The sequence below is a fragment of the Cryptomeria japonica genome, chromosome 3 (genome assembly GCF_030272615.1).
Source record: "Cryptomeria japonica chromosome 3, Sugi_1.0, whole genome shotgun sequence".
Classification (NCBI taxonomy): domain Eukaryota; kingdom Viridiplantae; phylum Streptophyta; class Pinopsida; order Cupressales; family Cupressaceae; genus Cryptomeria; species Cryptomeria japonica.
Window position 1 is genome coordinate 116,069,615 of NC_081407.1, and position 22,629 is coordinate 116,092,243.

Sequence of the window (22,629 nt, forward strand, 5' to 3'; positions counted from 1 at the left end):
AAGTGAACCAAATACCAAAATAGTAAGGCTGTCTCAGAGTTAGGATAGTGACTGTCCTTGTTAAGAGTGCACAAAACTTGTGTTTGGAATGGTTGAACGTTGGTTGGGTCTTGTGGTCAGAGGTTGGATGTCAGAGGAATGGTAGGGTGGTCCTCCATCTTCATCAAGTGCATTGGGAGGGCTAAAAACAAGGAGTAGGTCATTGAAAGTGTGACTGTCCTATTGATGTTGTTTTGTCTTTGTGAACAGTGTTAGGACAGCAGGGTGTCAAGATGCTTTCTAGGGTTGTTGGGGGGGTTGAGACTTGTGCTTTGGTTATGGGAGAGAGAGTCACTGGCATGTCCTTGAGTAACTTTGGGTTGGTGTGTGCGTAATTGGTCTTGGGAGATGAGTCCTCAAGCATACTTGACTGTCATAGAATGACAGTGTTGCAGCAGTAGCATATCTTGTGACCTTATGGGTAGTAGGGAGGGTAAACGTTCATGGTTGTTCTTGTTGGAAGGCCCATGTAAGGGTGTCAAAGGGTTCATTTGTTTGAGAGTATCTAATTCATGATGTGAGTTGAGCATTACTGAGGTTAGTAACCTTGTGAAGACTCTTGTCGCTTTATGAAGAGCAATCACCTTTTTGATTAGGTGAGTTGGGAGAAAGAAATCTCCCTAGTTGGTTAAGTTTGTTGGATGCTCTGCATCACTGTCACAATCAGCACTTATAATATTATTTTAATGTTGGGCAGGCTCTTTTAAACTAGAATTTACGCTGTCAATTCACCACACAAGCAATGTGGGATAAAACTTTGCCTTCTAAACTTGCCTAGGGAAAATTGATTTGCCTTTGGAAAATATTTAATCATTAATAATCATTGCAAATCATTAAATAATTGTTTTTGATTATTAAATAATCGTTTGTCAATACAAAAACAATTAGATTTGACCCACTTTTATTAAATTTAATTCACTTTCATCAATTTTGGGCCAATTGGGGAAAATCGCCCCATATATGGATAAAAATCCAGATGAAAATTCATCACAAATCATTTCAATTGCCTCTTAGGAAAAACGACCCCCATCTGGATAAAATTCCAAACTAAAAATCATCATAACTTATCAAAAATGCCATTGGGGAAAATCGATTCCCATCTGGACACCAAAAATCACTTCATTTTGCTCATTAAGTCCAAAAATCCACTTTTGGGGAAAATTGATCTCCATCTCAATGATTATCGAGATCAAAAATCATCATAAATCATACTTAGGGGAAATTTGCCACCTATCAAAACAATTGTCTGCATTAAAATCCATCAAACTTGCTCACAAATTGACTTAGGGGAAAATCGACTTACATTAGGATAGGCAATTTCATCCACATTAAAGTTCATACTTCATTCCAGGGAAAAACGTGGGTCATCAGGATAATTTCCAACACTTTGTCAAAATTTGAGCCCCCTGGTGGAAAACGCCCTCCATCGGGATTGTGAATGGGGGAAAATTAGGGTCCATCAGAAATTTGCTTAAAAACCAAGGAAAACCACCCCTCATCAGGATTTTACCTCAAATTTCATCACTACACATTGGGACTTAGCCAAATTCACCAAAATTTGAGTGAGCAAAAAGGGATATCATCAATATAAAGTGAAATTTCTACTTGAATTACCTCCTAGGAGCAAGAAAATAACCCCTAAAAGACCTCTTAATGCTTAGACACAAAAATATCACCGATTTGAACACATTTAAACTCAATCACGCTCAAAAGTGCAGACTTAGACAAAATTAGGATCACACAGACATTTAACATTTTCCAAAATTTAAAAACCCTAATAGCACTTAGGCATGATCATTTCAAAACTGGAACTCGGGCACTGAGAAGCTCAAAATTGCCGCCTACTACCAAAACCCTAAACTAACACGACACAAAAAGCAAAAGAGAGGGGGTCCCCGTTTGCAATGGGGTGATGTGTGAAAAGGTCACAACAAGAATCCACTCAACGCAGAAGATTTCAGGACAGAAACATGATAACGGTAGATTGAAAGGGGAGCATATTACAATGACAAACATTTTTAAATCAGTCGGTTATACACTTTTATTGTGTTCTAAATTTCAATTTTCAACCATTCTGTGAAAATAGAACATAGATATTATTTCAAAACAGATTATTATATCATTATTCTACTTACTATTTCAGTGCATGTTCCACCTGCAATTTGATCAAGTCTTGTTTGATGCTTCAAGAGAAATGGGCGTAAATATCTTGCATATAGTTGTCTTGAACCCTGTCAACATGCATGCCAAATGTCAAAAACATAAAAGAATCATAAATTTTACAATTATCCAAAATACAACTCAGGTAATAAAGATATGTTACGGTTCCAGTCAGAATACAATGATTCTATTAGTTCCTATCAAATTTCTTATGGCAATTACCTGCAAAAATTTGTTGTTAGATGTCCAGTAAATATACAGTATATTGTAATTCTAGAGTGTACATAAATGACATATATTTCAATTTTAGATCAATATCACCTACTTCTAATGACTTCCTCAGTTAGTGTAGGTTGGCACTGCTAAACCATACAATCCCTATCTACAAGTGGACTTTTTGGTCAACGGATTAGTCCCTAGAGCCATGAGCTATGTCACAAAGTTTGCCAATCTTTATGTATGAAGTTCAAAATTAAGCAAACTCCAAAAGAATCTTAAAAACTCACTATGCTTCACTCTAAAATCTGTACAAAATAGGACTCCGGCTTTTTTAGTTTAAATATATTAATGTTTTTAATCTGGGATTTTTATTTTTTTCTATATAATGAATACTACGCATCATGAGCTTCACTATGTGCTTGTGAATGCTTCAACTACAAGTTACATTTGGCACGAGTTAGAAATGGCATGTTGCTTGCATTGGTGAGTTAGTAACAGTGGCAGCTCTCTGTAACTTTGAATTAATGTCATATTTTCCTGATCTGAAACTCTTTTTGAAGATTCCTTTTGTTGATAACCCAATATCCCCATGAACCAAAACCCTGTGATGATACATGAAAACCAACTGACATAAGAGTTTAAAGTTGAATTCATTCAAGGAGATATATAAGATACAGACAGAGTACATTGAACTAATTTCTAATCAAAGAAAATTTGAAATTTCAAACACAACTTTAATCATATATCTCTTGAAACTCCTATATCATGTATTCATCCAATTAAGGATAGTGTTTTGTGATGTCCCCTTTCTGATCTATCCTAGAATTTACCTATGAATCACAAATGCAACAAATTAGGGTTAGGGTTACATCTTACAATGAAAATATCTCTTTGAATAGTGTGGTCCTAGATTTCAATCCTACAATAATAACATAAGAAACATATACACCTATATAATATATATCCACAATTTGGGTTAGCCCATAACACATGATATTCATATAATATCTATAGCATCATTTTAAACACATTAGGGTGTGGGAGAATAGGTATGGTAGAACTTCTCGAAGCCATCCCACACTAAGCCCAAGAGTGGAACTTTGGCCCTCTTGGCCCCAGTGGCAAGCAACATGGACATCCACTCAAGGTCCTTATATTAGAATATTGTAAATTTTCTTTAATGGTCATCTTAGTCGTCTTTAGGTAGTTTCTATTTTGGCTTCAGTTTACGATTGTTTCTTTCAGAAACATCATCTTGTACATTTCTATTTAAGAAGGCTTCGTCTCCATTGTTTAATACAATCGAATATTTTAATAATATGGTATTAGAGTGGGTTTGAGCCCATCTCCCTCACGGGAAGGCTCAGGATTTTGAGAGGGCCTTTTTCGAGGGTCGCCATCTCGTCTGTGGATTTTGGTTCAAAGATTAGTGGTCGCAAAAGAGGGTTTCTATGTTTTTTGCATTTTTCGTTGCAAAACTATTTTCAAGCATCGAAGGGTTTCGCTAGCCAACTAGCGTTTTCAAACATCCTCAGTTTATTTTCGGTGGCCAATCATTTTTTTCTGGGTTTACAAATTTTCGTGCCTAGGATTTTTACGAACTCTTTGTATTTTTCAGCAGCCAGGGCTCTTTTTGGAAAGTCATTCTCAGGAAAATGTTTTTTGTAGGTTGATACTTTTGTCCTTAAAAAAAATCTGTTGGTTTTAATAATTTTTCCTCAAAAAAAATTCTTGGGTTTTATAATTTTTATCCTAAAAAAATATTTTGTTTGGTTTTACTTTTTTTTTTCCTCAAAAATCATGGGTACAAGTGTTCCTCTCTTGGGGTTTTTTACCATTTTTTTCCAAAAAAAAGGATGCTTCGTAATCTTCAGTTTTTGTGTTTGGCAATTTGTTTTGGGGCGTGTTGACGTGTATTTTGTACACTATCAAACACAGAATAAAATACCCAAGGGTACCTTATCCTCTCTTGAGTAAAGCCTTTGATTGCTGAAGATATCGCAGAAAAGGATCAATCAAGATGACTCTAAGGTTCTTCATTGTAGGATCTCTACATGTGGATAAGCTCGCTGTGGTATGATGTGATTTGCTGGAATCACAAGGGGACTTACATTTGATGATTGAACGTCTGATCTGCTTTGAATATTGCTGGAACACAGACTCTTACTAGCTTTGATTTGAAAAAAGGAAAAAAGACGAGGGCGAGGAAAGAATCTAATCCTAACACTAAGAATGTAAGAGCAATGAATGATCTTTGATGAAATTCTAACTAAGTCTTGTTTTGACATCCCAGGATCATCTCCACAAGGCTAGTGCGATCTTCGAAGGAAAGCTTTATGATGTTCAAATCATCACTATAGGCATAGACACCATCAGGTTGATGCATATCAATGAAGAAGCGACAACTGAAGTTAAGCTTAAGCTGAATGATTCCAGTTGACTACACAAGGCAAGTCTGCAATCAACAAACTGCTAGTAGTATGGATATACGAATTTCACCATCAATCAAGCACATTTCTTCCACTCATCTAATAACATGAAATCAAATATGAGAAGTATAAAGACCATGCAAATTGTCGAATCGACCCATAAATTTCACCATTTCTTCAATGAAGTTACAAGTCTTTTACAACAACATCTTGGCAACAATCTTTGCCTTCTCTCTCTACTCTACTCTAATTGCTACTCTATCAACTAGCTAATCACCTTCTAACTACTCTCTATCTGTCTTCTAACTGCTTCCTATATGCCTTTACAAATGAAATGCCAGGGCTTATATAGTGCCCTCACTACAATTCGATGGCTTAGATCAATGTGAGATCAATGGCCAAGATTCAACAATGAAAACCCTAATTAGGGTTTGTTACAACCATTACATAACATTTAATGCTTGACCAATGATAAAATTGTATTGCTTGGACACGTCCTCTCTGGAAAATTCCACCAATGAATAGCCAGGGTAGGTACATTGGAGTTTGTGCCACCTTCCATGAGTTAGGTACATTGAATCTGGGCATGCCAAGGCGGACCACACTGACTGGAGAAGTGATGACTAGGATGCCAACTCGTCTGACACTTGTAACTTGGTAGATATTCAACTTGATGTTGTTGAGAAGCTAGCTTTAATTAATTCTTCTGGAACTATCTGCTTCTTCAACGAACCCTTGCTCTAACTTCTTTCGTCTTTGACGTGCAGGACGATTGATGTACCTCGCCTTGGAATGCTGGATTGGAAGAGGTCGCCCTTGTCCTTGCTTGATCTTCTTGGAGGAGACCATCCTTGATCTGGCTTGATTTTACAACTCCGGGATCTCCATTTGATGCCTAAACAAAATATTAAAGTTAGTCTTTTGAGCATCAAACCTCAAAGCATGAAATTTAAGACCTTTCAACGGTAACTTAAGATATTAATTTGAAAAAAGTCATGATAAATCAAGAACTATACATTTTCAAATTAATCATGAATGGAAATTGGATTTTCAAGAATTAGATTTTACAGAATTGCAATGGGATCACAATAAGTCTTGAATAAGAACTTCAAAAATGATTCTTCATACCTCCTCTTTGATTGTTTAACTTACAAAACCTTGAAAAATGAAGGAAGAAAACCAGATTTTGATGGACAAGCTTAGATTATAGTCCTCCCTTGGATGAATTACGCCTCCTCTAGCTTGGAAAAGAACTCCACCTTCCACTAGCTTTTTCAAGATCTGGAAATTCGCCTTCAAATGTCTTCAAAAATCTGGAAATTATCCTCCAAACTAGTAAGAAATTAGCCTCTCCAGTTTGCTCCTCCAATATGAATTTCGCCCTCCTTAGTCTCCACACTTAGTAGAAATTCGCTCCACTCCAGCTAGATTTCGCACCTCCTTCCTTGCTCCTCAAATCGCACTTGAAGGGATGATTGAATGATTTGAATTGTGAAAAAAAACCTCCAATATATAGAGTGCTCACCTTCCACCTCCCCATAGGCCGACTTGATGAAAATAGACCAAAAAATAAATAAAATTAAAAAAAGGAAGAGGCCGACTTAATAAAATAGTAAAAATGATACCTCCAGCGCTCCCTTTTTTAATTTTAATTTCACAAACATTAATTTTAAATAAAAAATCGATTTTTTGGAGGCTCAAAATTAATTTATTAAATGCTATGCGCTTTTATTAAATGCCAATTTAATTAATTCCTTTTCAAATATTTCGAAGTTGATGATTTTGGCATTTCATGCGATTTGGAGGATGTTAACGTTGGGATATTGCAAAATAAAGAATGCACATGTTAAGCGCTCTGGTCCCTTGGAGAGGGAAGGGAGCACTTTTTTCATTTTTAGGCTAGGATTCTCAATTTTTGAAGTCAAACCTTTGTTCACCATGTTTTAGAAGATCCTTCCCATCTCATACAACTTTGCCTTAGCATAATCTCGAAGGGAATTAGTTGTTTTCAAAAAAAGTGGCATGGTCCTTCAGTGAGGGACGGGAGCACTTTTGAGTCCATTGCATGAATTCTTGATCATATTAATCTTCAATTTACCCTCAACGCGTAGAATATCACATTTCACACCATCTTGAGTCTTGGTAATAAAAATATCATTTCAAAATGCAAGGTAAATGGTCATATTTGGAAAAAGCGCTCTGGTCCCTTGGTGAGGGACGGGAGCACTTTTGCCAGTTGTCGTCAAAATTTGCAACTCTCACATCTCAATTCCACTTCAAGGCATTTTAAACACTTTTTCAAACTTGCGCCTTGGCCTCAATTTATCCAAAATTGGCGAGAAAGACAAGATAACATGTTAAGTGCTCTAGTCCCTTGGTGAGGGACAGGAGCACTTTTTGACTTCTTGGCATACTTCTTTGTCTTTTAAACCTTTGATCGCATCTAATGCATAAAACATCCTTTCTCCCTCCTATCCGAGCCAAGTTTTGCCATAAAATGTCAAACAAAGAGGAGAAACTTGAAAAAGTGGCATGGTCCCTCAATGAGGGACAGGAGCACTTTTTGTCATTTGAGTTGATTTACTCCTTTGTAGATTGCTTAAATTATATTCAATGGACAAAACATGCTTCCCTTAACCTCTTCAAATCATAAAATCACCTTAACCTTGCAAATATAGTGCAAATTTGAATAAAGTGGCACGGTCCTTCAGTGAGGGACGGGAGCACTTTTTGCGCTCTAAGCCAAATTGTCTCACTTTCCACCTCGAAATTCCTTTGCTAGGGAAGATTTCATCTTACTTCATGCTATGAATAGAAGTTAATGTCCAATAAAGGTCTAAAATTGTGCATATAAAGAAAAGTGCTCTGGTCCTTCAGTGAGGGACGGGAGCACTTTTTACCTTCTAGGCAAAAACTTCATCATTTCTTTGCTTTCAATCAAGTCGGGATGTTCTATCACGTTCATTTTGCCGTCCACCATGCCTTTGATGTCTCAATTTAGCCAAACAAGGCCAAGAATGGCTCAAATAAGTCTTTTCGCCCTGGTCCCTCAGTGAGGGACGGGAGCACTTTTTTGTGTTTCAGGCATCATCTTGCCTCCGAAATCTGATCAAAATTTACCTAAGCAAGAATATACAATTTCATCTTCAAAATGCTAACACTTAGACAAAATTTGAATTTTCCCTCAAAAAACCCTAACTAGACCTAACCTGAGACATATCTGACTTCCTGACAGACTTATCTTACTTCAAAAATCTCAATCTTCGGAAGGACGCTTAATAACTTTCAAAATTATGATTGGACTTAGCTTTAAAAATATCCAAAAGAAACCCCTAAGGTTTAGCCTTAGCCCAGACAACTCACTCACTCAAAACCCTAAAAGCAGAGAGAAGAACAGGCAAAACAAAAGCAAAAAGAGGGGGTCCCCATTTGCAATGGGGCGATGTGTGAAATGGTCACAACAGGGCGTCATGCTCATCTGCAAAAGTTTGTGAAAAAAACGATTTTTCCTCAAAATCATGGTTTCAGTTTCATCTTCATCTCAGTATCTCTGGCTACAAGGAGTGATACCTTTGTTACCCACCATCAGGTTGGACGATTTGTGATGTCTTTTTGATATCTAAAAGTTTTGCAGATTTTGGGAGGGTCAATGGCAGGCTCTTGTCGCAGAACCTTCTGAGAAGAAGGGGTGGCCTTCTCTATTTTTCTATGGGTAGTTAGAACGATGACCATTAAGGGAGGGTATTAGAATATTGTAATGTTTCTTTAATGGTCATCTTAGTTGTCTTTACGTAGTTTCTATTTTGGCTTCAATTTACGATTGTTTCTTTTAAAAACATTGTCTTGTACTTTTCTATTTAAGAAGACTTCGTCTTCATTGTTTAATACAATCGAATATTTTAATAATACCATACCTAGTGGGGTGCTTGTACCTGCTTTCCCTATCCATACTTCATCTCTAAGGTTATTATCCATCACTGCAGGTCCGAGAGGAGATCGTATGGGGGGTCCTTGATTGACCCATCTAAGCCAACGGGCGGAACTTTGGCCCTCTTGACCCTGGTGGCAAGCAACATGGACATCCATCCGGAGTCCCTACCTAGATGGCAATCCCTTCTCCCATATGCCTCCTTCCTCCCATACATGATGGGGGTTTACAGACAAACGTACTAATCAGATGTAGGTAATAACTTATCATACATGTATACTTATACAAGAGATGAATATTGGCAATCAATACATCAATGAATAGATATTACAACACAACTTACATCAGATTATTAGATACTGACTATAATAGGCCTTGACCGGCCAATGAGAATCTGATCATTTTATTCCTGCAAAATGCCTTATTACCTCATACTGCTAATAGATGGAGGACTGCTATCTATTGATTGGAGTTGCTGAAGTTGTCGATCTGACGGCTGAGGATATATTGATCTGAGTATTCTCTTGTTCGATGGTCCCTTGACTACTGGGAAAACGTCTCCTTATATCCCCTCATCAGACTTGAAGTTATGTCTTCTCTTTGAAGTAGTGACCTTTTGAGTGGAGTATGTCCCTTGTTACCCATTGCATCACTTCCTGACTTAATTAGTTATTGCCACGTCATTAATTAATTACTGTTATTCTAGGAGACGACATCCTAATTAGTCTCTTGTGCGTTTTAGGAGAGAATTGCCCCTAAAGGATAGAGAAAGAGAATTGATTCATACTCTTAACCCTTGACCTCAAGCGAACTGCTATGGAGACCATGGACTGACTAAAGAAAAAAAAATTGCTGGCAACAAAAGGAGAATTCGTGAGTTTTCTGATTAAGGTTTGTTGGCCGTGCCACCTTATTCTCTTGTTAGTTTTGCTATTCGTGGTTGGGGGCATGACAATCCACCCTTCCCGAATTTGGTTGTCCTCAAGCAATTTTTAGGTTTGAATGGTTAAAAATTTCTTCTTACTCTTCTTTGTCTACATTAATGTTTGCCTAGGATCGATAAAGAAAATTGTCAAGTCTTTTTGGAAAGAGAATTTTCTTCACTAGGATTTCCATAGGTTAGGTGGAGTATGGTCTGCAAGCATCACTTTAGGTTGTCTCACTGTTTGCTCAACATTGTAAATATCTCTTAACGACAAGACTTATGTATTAAGACTTGGATTTAAAAGCATGACACCATCTGTGACTTCGAATGAAGTGCTCTCTCCTAACCAAATTCATATTTCCTTTTGGTTCACTCTTGTTATTCTTGTATTCTTACAAAGTCTAATGAAGATGTCCCTTGAGAAGGAGACCTTGGGGCACATTACAAATTTTACTGTGGAGATGTTGATTCTAGATCTTAAGGATAAGGGGGCGTTGGGATTACTAGATTGGTTCTTCCACAACGCTCCATTTAATAGTCCCTTCTTCTTTTGACTGTAGGTTTTCAAGATCTCCTTCATCATGCCTTGTTTTTCTTGTTTGGGTTTTCTTTCATTTCTTTATTGGATGTTGCTTCCATGTTATGGATTCGCCTTCTTTTCCCACATATGTGCCCATGTCCCCCATGGTTCTTTACATTTGAGGCACAAGTTCCTCCTCCTTAGGTCTTCATGTTGTTTTTTGATGTTCTCTATTTTGCACACATGCCCACACTCCCATGAATCTTTACAATGGTAACATGGTCTTCCTTTCTGGAATTCCCCCTTCATGCCTATCTTCTTTATTGGAATACTTAGGCAATGTGTTTGGTGCAAGGCCTTTGGGCTTATCTTTTGATGAGGGAGTATCAAATTTCATTGCCTTTTGAATGGCTTCTTCCAATTTTGTTGGGTCCATGGAACTTACTATGCTTCAAATTGATTCTTCCAATCCCTCCGCAAAGAGGTAAGTGAGTCTCTCTTGAGATATTCCTGGTACCATGACAGCCAACTTTTGGAATTCAGTGGCAAACTCTTCCACAATTCCTTGTTGCTTTAGTTGAGTTAATTCTTTGAAGTACCATTGTGGATGTCTTTGATCAAATCTCTTGATGAATTTCTATGTGAATCCATCATAAGTGGTTATGTGTTAATGACCTTGGGTAATAAGGTCATGGTGCCACCAGTCATGGGTTGTTCCCGTCAAATGGAATATCGCAAATTTGATAGCATTTTCCTCCAATGAAAGATAAGTGTCCAACTTATGACCCACGAATGGGCTGTGAATTTTCCCGATCCGTCAAAGCTACGAAGGGATATCTTACTCACCCTTTCGTTTAGGTCCTTGTCATGTTACCTTTTCATTTTCTTATTAGGGACAACTCTCGTCTTGGCTTCACAGTAATCCTTAAAAGAGACATTTCCCTTTATTTTGGTGTCAAGTCTAGAGTATGCCTCTAAAATTTCATCAACTTTATCCCTTGGGGTGTTCACTTCTTCTTCCTCCATACCTTCCTCCTCTCGTTGGCCTAGGGTTGGTTATCCTTGCGGAAATATTATTATTATTCTCGGAGTGGTTGGAGTTAGAATCCCTTCCATGGGTTTGGTTGGGTCGAGAATTGTTGTTGTTTATATTTTGAATGGCTTGTAGGAGGAATTGGTTGGTTCATTCATTCCTCTCAAAGAATAGATTTGAGGTGGACCAATCTGACCGGAGGAATGATGACTGGGATGCCACCTTGTCTGACGTCAATGTCTTGGTTGATCCTTCTCTGTCTCTGACGTGATGAATGATGTACTTCCTTTGCAAGATGAGGCTTCCTTATTGTCAAGTCTTCCTTCTTCAGTAGCATATCTCATCTTGAAGTGCTGGCAAAGCCTTTCCTTGTCATCCCGTGGTTCCTTAGTGTGGCGAGGTGAAGGTTTTGGAGGTAGCTGGCAACTTCTTGAACACCTGTAGTCTTCCAATGCTTCAAAGCACCTTGAGTCCACCTTTATGCTTTTGGAATGTCCTTGATGAGGATGGACTGGAATAGGTCGTCCTTGTCCTGACCTAGTCTCCTTTCATCTGCAAAATAAACCAAAGGATGATTAAGTACATATGACATATTCATTCTAACATAGCATTTTCTACCTAAAATCATCAATGAGAATACATCAAAATGGAATTTTGCTCAATATCCTCTCCAGGGACAGGCCCTATTAGAATTTCGCTCTGGACCCTTTGGAAGGGTCAAGAGCGAAATTTGCATTTTAGCTCAAATTGCATCATTTCTTCACTCCAAAATGCCTCCAAGACAGGCGTATGCTAGCCTTATCTTCACCAAAGCCTAGGAATCCACAACTTGGCCTTCATCATGAGCAAATTAGGTGAAGTTGGGATTTTCGCTCTGGACCCTTTGGAAGGGTCAGGAGCGAAATTCAAGTTTTAGACTTGATCCTTCATTTTCTTCATTCCAATTCACCTTACAAGGCAAGAATACCTCACTCCACCTTCAAACATGCCATAGGAATCAATCTTTTGGCTTCACACAAGGAGAAAATAGGCGTTTTGAGGAATTTCGCTCTGGAACCTTTGGAAGGGTCAAGAGCGAAATTCTCCTTTTAGGTTGATTTCTCTTACTTAGCTCCATTCTTCTCACTTCGGTCTACCTTGACTCTCTATTTGGATCCTTCTCTCAACATGACAACACTTGCTTGACCCTCAAAATGGCTAGAAAGGAGAATTTCACTAAAAATCATGGCCAGGGACAAGGCCTATTTAGGATTTCGCTTTGGACCCTTTGGAAGGGTCGGGAGCGAAATTCTAGTTTAAGCTCAAAATCTTTATCAGTGGTGGCCACAATCAATTCCAAGGCATGCCTAGGGGTCCTTCCAAGCTCAATCTACCTTGACACAAAAATGGAAGGAAAAGGTGGATTTTAGGAATTTCGCTCTGGACCCTTTGGAAGGGTCAGGAGCGAAATTCACCTTCTTGAGATTATTTCATCATTTTTTCAACTCAATTCACCTCAAAAGGACAAGGACATATCAATCTATTCCTATCAAGGCCATAAAAACCAAGAACCTGACTTGTTTTGAAGGGGAAATAGGTGTTCTTAAGAATTTCGCTATGGACCCTTTGGAAGGGTCAGGAGCGAAATTCTCCTTCTAGGCCAAAATCCTTCACATTTGTTGATTACTAGCAACTCAAAGTCATGCCTAAGGACACCTCCAATCCTAATTCACCTTGACCCACACTTGGCTTGGCACAAAATTGAGAGAAAAGAGTGGTTATGGGGATTTTCGCTCTGGACCCTTTGGAAGGGTCAGGAGCAAAATCCTAGTTTTAGGCTTGACTCTTCATCTTTTCAACTCCAATCTTCTTTGCAAGGCAAAAATACATCACTCTTCGCCCAAGGAACAAGGTTTGTAGCCTAAGCAAGGAAGAAGATGAGGTTTATGAAGAATTTCGCTCTGGACCCTTTGGAAGGGTCAGGAGCAAAATTCATTCCTTAGGCAAAATCTTCACTTTTTAATGTTTTCAATCACTTCCCAAGGCAAGAACATATCAATCCACCTTCCAACATGCCTTAGAAACCAAAAACTTGGCTAAAAAAGGAAGAAAATGAGAGCTATGGGAATTTTTGCTCTAGACCCTTTGGAAGGGTCAGGAGCGAAATCCTCATTCTTGGTTGGTTTTCCACTTCATTCATCCAATTCTCCCTCAAACTTGATCAAATTCAACTTCCTTTCACCATAATCAAGGCAATCCACCATCAAACTAGCTCAAGACAAGGTCAACCTAGGGCTTAAGGCAAAAAAAGAATGTCAAATTGAGGATTTCGCTCTGGACCCTTTGGAAGGGTCAGGAGCGAAATTCTAGTTTTGGGCTAATCTTTCACCTCTTTTCTCCTTTTCATGTCTTGGACATAACTTGTTAGGCTTCCTTTGACCTCTATCATGCTCAACTTGGCATCCATTTGGAGATTTCGTGAAGAAAAATAGGGTTTTCTATGAATTTCGCTTTGGACCCTTTGAAAGGGTCAGGAGCGAAATTCACCTTAGGCTACCATCCTGACTTCATTGTCTCACATTTCTTCATTCAAACAAGCATTTTGCCATCATTCAAGCCTAGGAATGGGTTAACTCACAGTTTGGGTCAAGGTGGAGTATCTTGTGGAGGAATTCGCTATGGACCCTTTGGAAGGGTTAGGAGCGAAATTCCTATTCTTTGGTACAAATCTTTACCTTTTTCACCCATCATGCCTTAAATAGCTTCTTAAATCTTCTCTTTGCCAATTTGCTCAACTTAGACCTTCAAAGATGATACTCACTGACCAAGCTTCATTGACCTCCTGAAACTCAAGCAAGACACTATTAGCAAGAAGGGCAAAACTAGGTCTAAGGAAGAATTTCATAGAAACTCTAATCCTGGAGCACCTACTGACTCACCCTGGCTCAAGAAGAGCCTGCCATCTTAGTGATCCCCTAACGACACTCAAAATGCAAAGGCTAACAGACAAAACCCTAAAAGACCTAGAAATCAAACCCTAGAAAGTAAAAAAGGTAGGGGTCCCCATTTGCAATGGGGCGATGTGTGAATACGTCACAACAGGTCCCTAAATGGATGGCAATCCCTTCTCCCCTATGCCTCCTTCCTCCCATTCATGATGGGGTTTTACAAACAAATGTGTTAACCAGATGTAGGTAATAACTTATCATACATGTATACCTAAAAAAGAGATGAATATTGGCAATCAATACGTTAATGAATCGATAATACAACACAAGTTACATCAGATTATTAGATGCTGACTATAATAGGCCTTGATCGGCCAATGAGAATCTGATTATTTTATTCCTGCTGAATGCTTGATTACCACATACTCCTGATAGATGGTGGACTGCTATCTATTGATCGTAGATGCTGAAGTTGTCAATATGAAGGCTGAGGATAGTTGATCTTATTATTCTCCTGTTCGATGGTCCCTTCACTGCTGGGAAAACATCTCCTTATATCCCCTCATCAGACTTGAAGTTATGTCTTCTCTTTGACGCTGTGACCTTTTGGGTGGGGTATGTCCCTTCTTACCCATCGCATCCCTTCCTGACTGAATTAATTACTGCCACATCATTTATTAATTACTGTTATCCTGGGAGGACTCGTCTTAATTAGTCTCTCGAGTGTTTTAGGAGAAAATCGCCCCTAAAGGATAGAGAAAGAGAATCGATTCATACTCTTAAACCTTGATCTCATGCAAACTGCTATGGAGACCACGGACTGACTCATAAAACAATATTGCTGGTGACAGGAGAAATTCGTGATTTTTCTGATTTAGGATTGCTGGTCATGCCACCTTCTTCTCTTGTTAGTTTTGCTATTTGTGGTTGGGGGCATCACATGTTTTAAGTGTGTCTTGTCAAAATTTTGTAAAATGCCAATTATTTCCTTATTCTAAAGAAAAATGAGACAACAAACCAACAAACTAGGTAGATGGAACAATAAACAACCATGTGAAAGATACTTCCATAATATTATGTAAATATGCAGCAAGAAATAGTAACAGTTAGCTAGAAAAAGTTGTGCAAAAACTTCAAGGCATGGATACATACACAACTAGGTGGAAGCTGAAGCCAAATTAGGAATGCAAGCTTCACATGGTAATAAAGCGGAAACCTGCAGATCAGAAGCATCAAATGAAAAGTTAGAAGAAAAACTCTTAGATAGCAACTACAGAGAAAAACAATTCATTTTATTTGATGCACAGTAGCATTTTGTTTATCATCCTGAGAATGGGAAAGCATGAACTATTAGAAAAGAATTTACAAAGAAAATATGAAACAGCCATTACCCACAGTTCTATTTGATAAGTGAAGTCTAAAGTTCACAGCTAATCAGAGAAATCTTCAGCATTGACACAGAAATAAAAGATTATTACATAAATTTAGCAATTGCTAACACAAAGTTACTAAGAGTTTGAATTGGAAAAAACCAACTCAATTAACTAGCGTTAAACATTAAACCTCAGGTGCCAAAGGATTTTACAAGCTATATACTTTTACTGAATGCAGCAAGAAACATGAAATTATTTCTGCATTATGTTCTTAAGCGGTACCGTCACAAGCAAAACCAACAAAAGCACAGTTGCCCAGTGTTTTGACATAACACAACAAGGGGTTAGGAAACCTTCTGATTGAAGGCAAAACAAGACAATATCAAGGGTGCAGTTGTCCAGTGTTTTGACATAACACCTAAGAAGACTCAAAACTATAATGAAAATACTTCCATCAGGGAAGAATATAATAGGAAATAAGATGAAATTACTTTATCATAATAAGCCACTTGCGGAGGCAACCTTCAAAAATCTTCAATAAGACAAAATTCACAATATAATAATAAAATATTTATCATTAATCCTTACCTCCTTTATATACCCTACTTAAGGCAGAAAGTCTACCTGGGCCAACCCTATTGCTAATATGAATTATAAAAATGATCATATGACTTAATTAAAGGTTATGTGAGCCATAAGTCAGCCACACATTGTTAGGATTAAGGTGCCATCTACCTTGTAAATCCTTGCAAAGTGTCCCTAGGCACCTAGGGTGTATTACAAAAATAATTTGTAATATTTCATTCTGACCATTTTACATGCATAAGGGATTAAGGGTTCCACTAGCAGTGGTAAAGGTGACTTGTGCACATAAATATTTAATTAATTTTTCCCCAAATATAGACACCTAGAATCAGGCAGTAAAAGACAAGTGAAGAGGGCAAAAAAGTGATTGTTCGGCTTCACCAAGTGAGTGTTTGGAAAGAGCCAATAGGTATCTCTTATATTCCTTCATTTGTGGCATTTCAAGTGATGTTTCATTTCCAGATTTGGGCACCTAGGTTGGAGGAAATTTTTTTGGAGTCAAAACCTTTGTCCTTACACATTCCTAAAATTCCTAAAAGGCAAATCAAAGGATGTGAGTTTGGAATGAAGAGTCATCTTTGGGTGCCAAGTTTGGTGCATAAGACCTCTTTACAACTCTATAAATTCAAATCCTTGAATGTGGAAAAAGAGTGGAACAATAGAAAGTAGAGTTGTACCGTACATACAAGAACCTAAGAAAAAACAAGTTGGAGCACAAAGAGGTTGTTCACAGGTACACAGGTGCTGCAGTATTGGAGGTAAAGAGGTGATTGTAGTGTCTGCCAAATTGTAATCTTGTTTTTTTCATATTCATACTTGGCCTCTCTTCTTGGTGGAGTTTTTCTCATATTCATACTTGGCCTCTCTTCGCATATATCCTATGTCATGCAATGCTTTTATGTTGCTGATTTGTGCCTCTTTGCTGCTATCTTATGGTGATGTTAACTTTTATTTATTTCTGATATAAGTTCGCATAAGGTGGTGTTGTTAAGCATGTTTTGTTGGCTGGTTTTTAGTATCACAAATAAGATGGACCTAATCATTGTAATTCCAAATTAAGATTACTTAATTTCAGATTTGCATACAAATTTCAGATTTCCATATTCTAGAGTCCAAGCCTAGTATCTCACCAATTGATGTCATAACTTGAGTCTTTAATGTTAATTCATTGGATAGATATTATAATTTCCCAACACACATCCCAATACAAACTATGGGCTATTTCCTCAGCCCTCGAAGAATATTGCTATTTATAGTAAGTGCTTGTTTGGCACCTATCTTTCAAGGTTTTTATAGGTTTATTCTCCTTAGTTCTCAAAGCACATTCCATTTATAGTAAGTACTTGTGTTGGCACCATTCATCTTTCAGCATCAATTATGTTTCGGCAAAATCGACTTTTTGTTTCCAATGTCTTGGTGAGTTTTTGTAAGGTGATGGATATTATTTTAGTATTTGCACTAAAGTAATAAAGTGACATTTAATTATTAGTGTTATGTTTTGACCCCCAAAATTGGACGCCTAGGCTATGTCAAGGGGAGACTTAAGTTGGTTTTTTAAACATATTGAGAGCTTTTAGAGGGAAAACAAAATATTTGAATTTGAAAGTGCCCTAATTCCCTGTAATGTCCCCTATCAGAAGACTACCTGTTTCCCATTAATTAACATACATCATTAAGCATTATTCTGTCTTAAATTAGGTTAGTGGGGTTAGAAATATATATAATGCAATAAATAGGTAATTAAATTTAGGATTTGCCCTCCCTTCTTCCCTAATCCCAACGGAAGATGGTGGAATTACTGTGCTAGGGCATTTGAAACAGTCTACAAGCGGGCTCCCTCAAGGTTTCTTAGGACATGTATCCATGCCCCAACTTGGGAATTTTCCATCAAAGTTTCAGGAATACATAACCTTACCCATCTTGGGATCTACCCATCTTGAGACCGAATTAATCCACCTCTCCCTACACAAACACCCTATCCCACATAGGTATTAGCACAAGACTAAGGACTGGGCTATGAATATACTAACTTCTCATGTATTATGAAATTAAGTTTGACTGTCATACATATTGCAGTCTACATTAATATCTGCATAAGAACATTATCAGTCTTCATATACTAAGCATACATTATAAGTACATCCCCATGCATACCACCAAGAACAAGGATGTCACTGCCTCTAACTTAATAACAGTTCTCATCTGATCTGATAAAATGATGATATCACTGGAGGCTTTTGATTCATTTCCTTTATATCTCTCAATGTGAGGGAGAGGTCACACATCTTCATCATGTATGCCCTTTGGCAAGAGAAACACCCTTTCACCATCAGCACCCTTTGAAAGAGTGCAACTCCTCATTATTTCTGCCCTTTGAAAGGGACACAACCTTTCACAAGCAGATCTGCACTTCTTATTAAATCAGATCTGCACTTCTGACTCCCAAATTATTCCCCCTTTAAATGAGTTCTCTTCTCCCTTTTATACCTCATGTTTGGAAGAATCACAACTTATCACTTCATGCCTTTTGACCATTCATTAACATTAATCAAATTTTAATTATATTCTTTTATATTTTTATTTTATTTTTATTTTTATTCTTTTGTATTTTAATTTTATTATTAGTAATTATTATTAAATTATATTTCAAAGTGGGGACATTACAGTCTGCCCCACCCAAGATTGCTTGTCCTCAAGCAATGATCATGGAGTGTTCAAAATAACTTTCAATATGCAATGGCTTTGGAAACACACATGGAATAAACATGCTAGAAACATATTAATTACTCTGTGGCCTGGATTCTGTAATGTTTAATGATTGAGAGAATTGATCAGAGTCGTTTTTGCTCAGAATCGGTCAGTATTGGTTGTGCTGGATTGAAAAGTTTTTTTTTTAAAATACACATGTATGGTATCATTAGCTACTGAAAATACTTTCGAACTTGATATATCGCATTTTTTTGAAGAATTTTTTTATGAACCAGTTCTTTACATGGTTTGCATTTTTTAATTTTTAAATGAAAAAAAAACACAATAAAAAGGAGGCTATCGGGCTGAGGATATGAAGCGTGGTGACTGCTAAGTATCTTTTTATTTTTTTTGATAGATCGCAGAAGCTTGATTAAGAGCATCATTGTTGTATTCTGGAAGCTCAAAGATGGTGATGATTTACGGTGAGCTGTAAAGAGTTTTTACAGATGATAAATGGCATCGGCTAAAAACTGAAAACCGTAAAAGATAGTAAAACATTTCTTTCGTGGTGATGTGTTGGCAGGTCATGGTTGGGAACACGACCATCTTTTCTTCAAACGTAACGTATATCTTTTCTAAAAGCGTAACGTATATTTTTTCTTGAGGTGAAAAACGGTCTTCTGTGAAAGATGTTATGGGATTGTTTTTGAGGACTCGATTACTAACGAAGTACGATTTTTTGGAAAGTAATCATGGATGATCATTCTTCCTCTGAGTTGATTATTGCAATGTGTTGATGTGGCTAGAATCGCATTGCTACAACTCTCTCTAGCCAACACAGATAGAATGATTCTTGTTGAGTATCCTATCCTCTCTTACGTAAGGAAATCCCTAATACCTTTTTTAATTGATCAACAAGGATGGCCTCAAGGTTCCAATTGTCAGTTCATGACTGCGGGATAACTCAGTTGTTTGATGTGTTTTGCTGGGAACACAAGGGGCCTTACGTTTACAACAAGCTAGTATGCATCTAATTCTCAAACTAGGAAATAAAAGAAAAGGAGAAGGTTTTAGGAGACCTAAAATTAACAAGATTGGTGTGCGAGTAGATGGATTCAATATAACCAATCCCTGCTTGGCTAGAATAACTCACAACCTAACAAGAACGGTGCAATCTTCAAGGGAGACTAGATTTTCAGACTACAGGTGCATGCCCAAACACCCAATTTTGGCACAGCTCAGACGGACACTTGCAATTGAACTAAACACAATTTTAAAGGCTCAGACTAACCATACACAAGGATACACAATCAGAATATCCCCAATGGTGTGAACCCAAATCCATCAAATACCTGCACACCAGAAGGATCTATCTAAACCTGCTGAAGGAAACCATGCAAACAGGAAAAACAAAGATGATAAACACCAAATCAATGTCCATATATTGATTTCAGCTGCTATTACAACAATTTTTGCAGCAGTTCTACTCTATTCCTAACTACTAAAATCTAACTTTCTAACAATCTAATTTGTTTTAAGCCCTTAAAAAATCTAACTAGAATCTAGCCCTTTACAAGAGAAAGGCCTCTGCCTTTTATAGATTTTACAATTCTGAATCAAGGCTCAGGATTGACTGCATCCAACAATCCTGATCTGCCTTCTAGAACTTGGCAGCTTTAACCCATACCCATTCAATCTTCAGTTATCCCCCCAATCACTTTCCCAACTACCGACCACTATTTGACATTAATCTGGTCAACCTGGTAGTTGGACATAACTGACCTGTGTCCCCTTGTTTTAAAATATCTTGAATGGGGCCCACAAGCAGTCTTTCACATTAAAGCATTTCAGTTTTTAAACTGATTTTCTATAATTTCTTCCAGCTATGTGTTTCTGAGAATGCACATTTTGTAGCACCCCGCATGGTTTTTGCCTTCCGTCTGGCTGGTGGACTTCAACTCTGATTCAGCGGTCCATGATGCGCTTCCCTATGCTTCATTTTATGCACTCTACGGTGTGTTCTTGCATTCTTGCTTCCTAGTGTCGCTCGCAATCGCGCCTCCAATTTACAATTCAGGGTGACGCGCTAACCCTTCCTCAATGTCGTCGATCTGCAAACAACCAATTTCAACCTGGATTAATCGTTTTGAAAAATTAAATAAATTAATTTAACAAATATTAAATTTTTAAGCAACGTTGGCGAAGACGAAAGACGTTTGCTTTAAACAATGTAAAACCTCCTTTGCAAAATTAGGGCTTTAAGATCAAAATGCGGGACAAATACACCAGGACTCATTTCAAACATCGCTTTGCCTTTAGCACAAGACTCAGTGAATTGATGAAGGACGCACAATTTTAGGTGGAGCAATTAAAAAAATCGCTCTCTGATTAGCATGAAATTCAGCTTTATAGACTTATTTGTGACTTTTCCTTTCACAATTTTCGGTCATTTGGGTCATTTGGTGAACTCAACATCTTTTGGTTTTTCGGCCTAAGAGGTTCTATTCGCACGATTTGGAACTTGCTTTTCATTTTTGGCTCAATGAGCCTTAATGCGCGATTTTAAAATCTTGACCTTTTAGCCCCTTTTGCGAGACTTCTTTGTTTATGAATTCTGGGCCATTAAGACTCTTTTGCACGAATTTCACTTTGTAAACTTTGGCATTTTCATTGCAAATCGCGCGACCTTTGCCCTATTTGCAAACTTCACGATTTTAATGAAATCGCGCAATTTGGAACTGCGACGTTGGGTTTCTTAGGAGAAATGAGCGATTTTGGTTGACATTTCGCCCCCTTCACTGTGAGATTTCGATTCACATTTCGCCCTCTCTTTAATGATTTTCGAGCTTTCTAAAGAAGCCGCACAATTTTACCTTTCTATTCATCTTCTGTCAAACTCGGGCCTATGGGCGAGTTCAAGTATTTTGAAGGTTTTGTGTGATTTTAACTTAGAACATTTTCGGCCCAAGAGATGGTGTTGCGCGACTTTTCCTTGCCTTTGGATTTTTTCGTTTTACCCTGCAAACTCGCGATTTTCAAGAGAGAATGGTTTCGCGCGACTTAGGGTTCAATTTCTCACAACATGGGCCAAATGGTCGAATTTGTCTTAAAACGCCCTTCTTACTTTGGCGATTAAATCAAAAATGTGCGACTCTACGCTATATTCGCCCTTTCTGCAAGTAAAGTCGGGATTAGAAGCAAAATAGTGCGATTTTCTTTTTCCATTCCAACTTGGCTCGAATATTCCTAAACCTCAGACCTTCTGCATAGAATAAGCGAACCTTATGTTTGCGCCTCTCTTGGAGAACTTTGATATTTTGACGGGTGTTGCAGAGCAATATGAAAGGCTCAAATTTCCCTTAGAGTCCTCTCATTCTCGAGTAGACTTCAAAAATCGAGGGTCCTTGTCAAAAAGACGGGTATGTGGGGCAATACGCACAACACAATGTAGCTGCGTTGGATATTTTGATCGAAAGTTATTATGGGATGAGTGTATGCAAAAGCCGTTTTTTGAACACAAATTAGGAGAAAAGGAGGAAAATGCTGCATATTTTGCACAGGCCTTAGTTCATTGATTGAAGTATTATCTTTTTTGTGGTGGATATCATTTCTTTTGTATGTTGTGTTCCATATATGGTTAGCTGCATGAAAGATAAGTAGTGTGGCATTGATGATAATAGCTGACATGGGAGTGTGTGAACAAGATATAGATTTCTATGTTTGTGTATTCATTTGTAGTGAAGCAGTGTATTGAGTCTCGAGGATCATGGATTTCATAATATTCTGAAGTGAATTTTTAA

At 37.8% G+C, this 22,629-nt stretch overlaps 1 protein-coding gene across 1 annotated transcript in view; it reads right to left on the bottom strand.

Annotated features, from left to right (window-relative positions):
- Window positions 1–22,629, bottom strand: part of LOC131064919 (HVA22-like protein k) — a 145,968-nt gene that overhangs the window by 14,861 nt on the left and 108,478 nt on the right. Inside the window, exons 5-6 of the mRNA XM_057999248.2 lie at window positions 15,333–15,396; window positions 2,175–2,270 (exon numbers count right to left, since the gene is read on the bottom strand). Coding sequence (XP_057855231.1) covers window positions 2,175–2,270; window positions 15,333–15,396 — 160 coding nt within the window. The remainder of the gene's footprint in view (window positions 1–2,174; window positions 2,271–15,332; window positions 15,397–22,629) is intronic.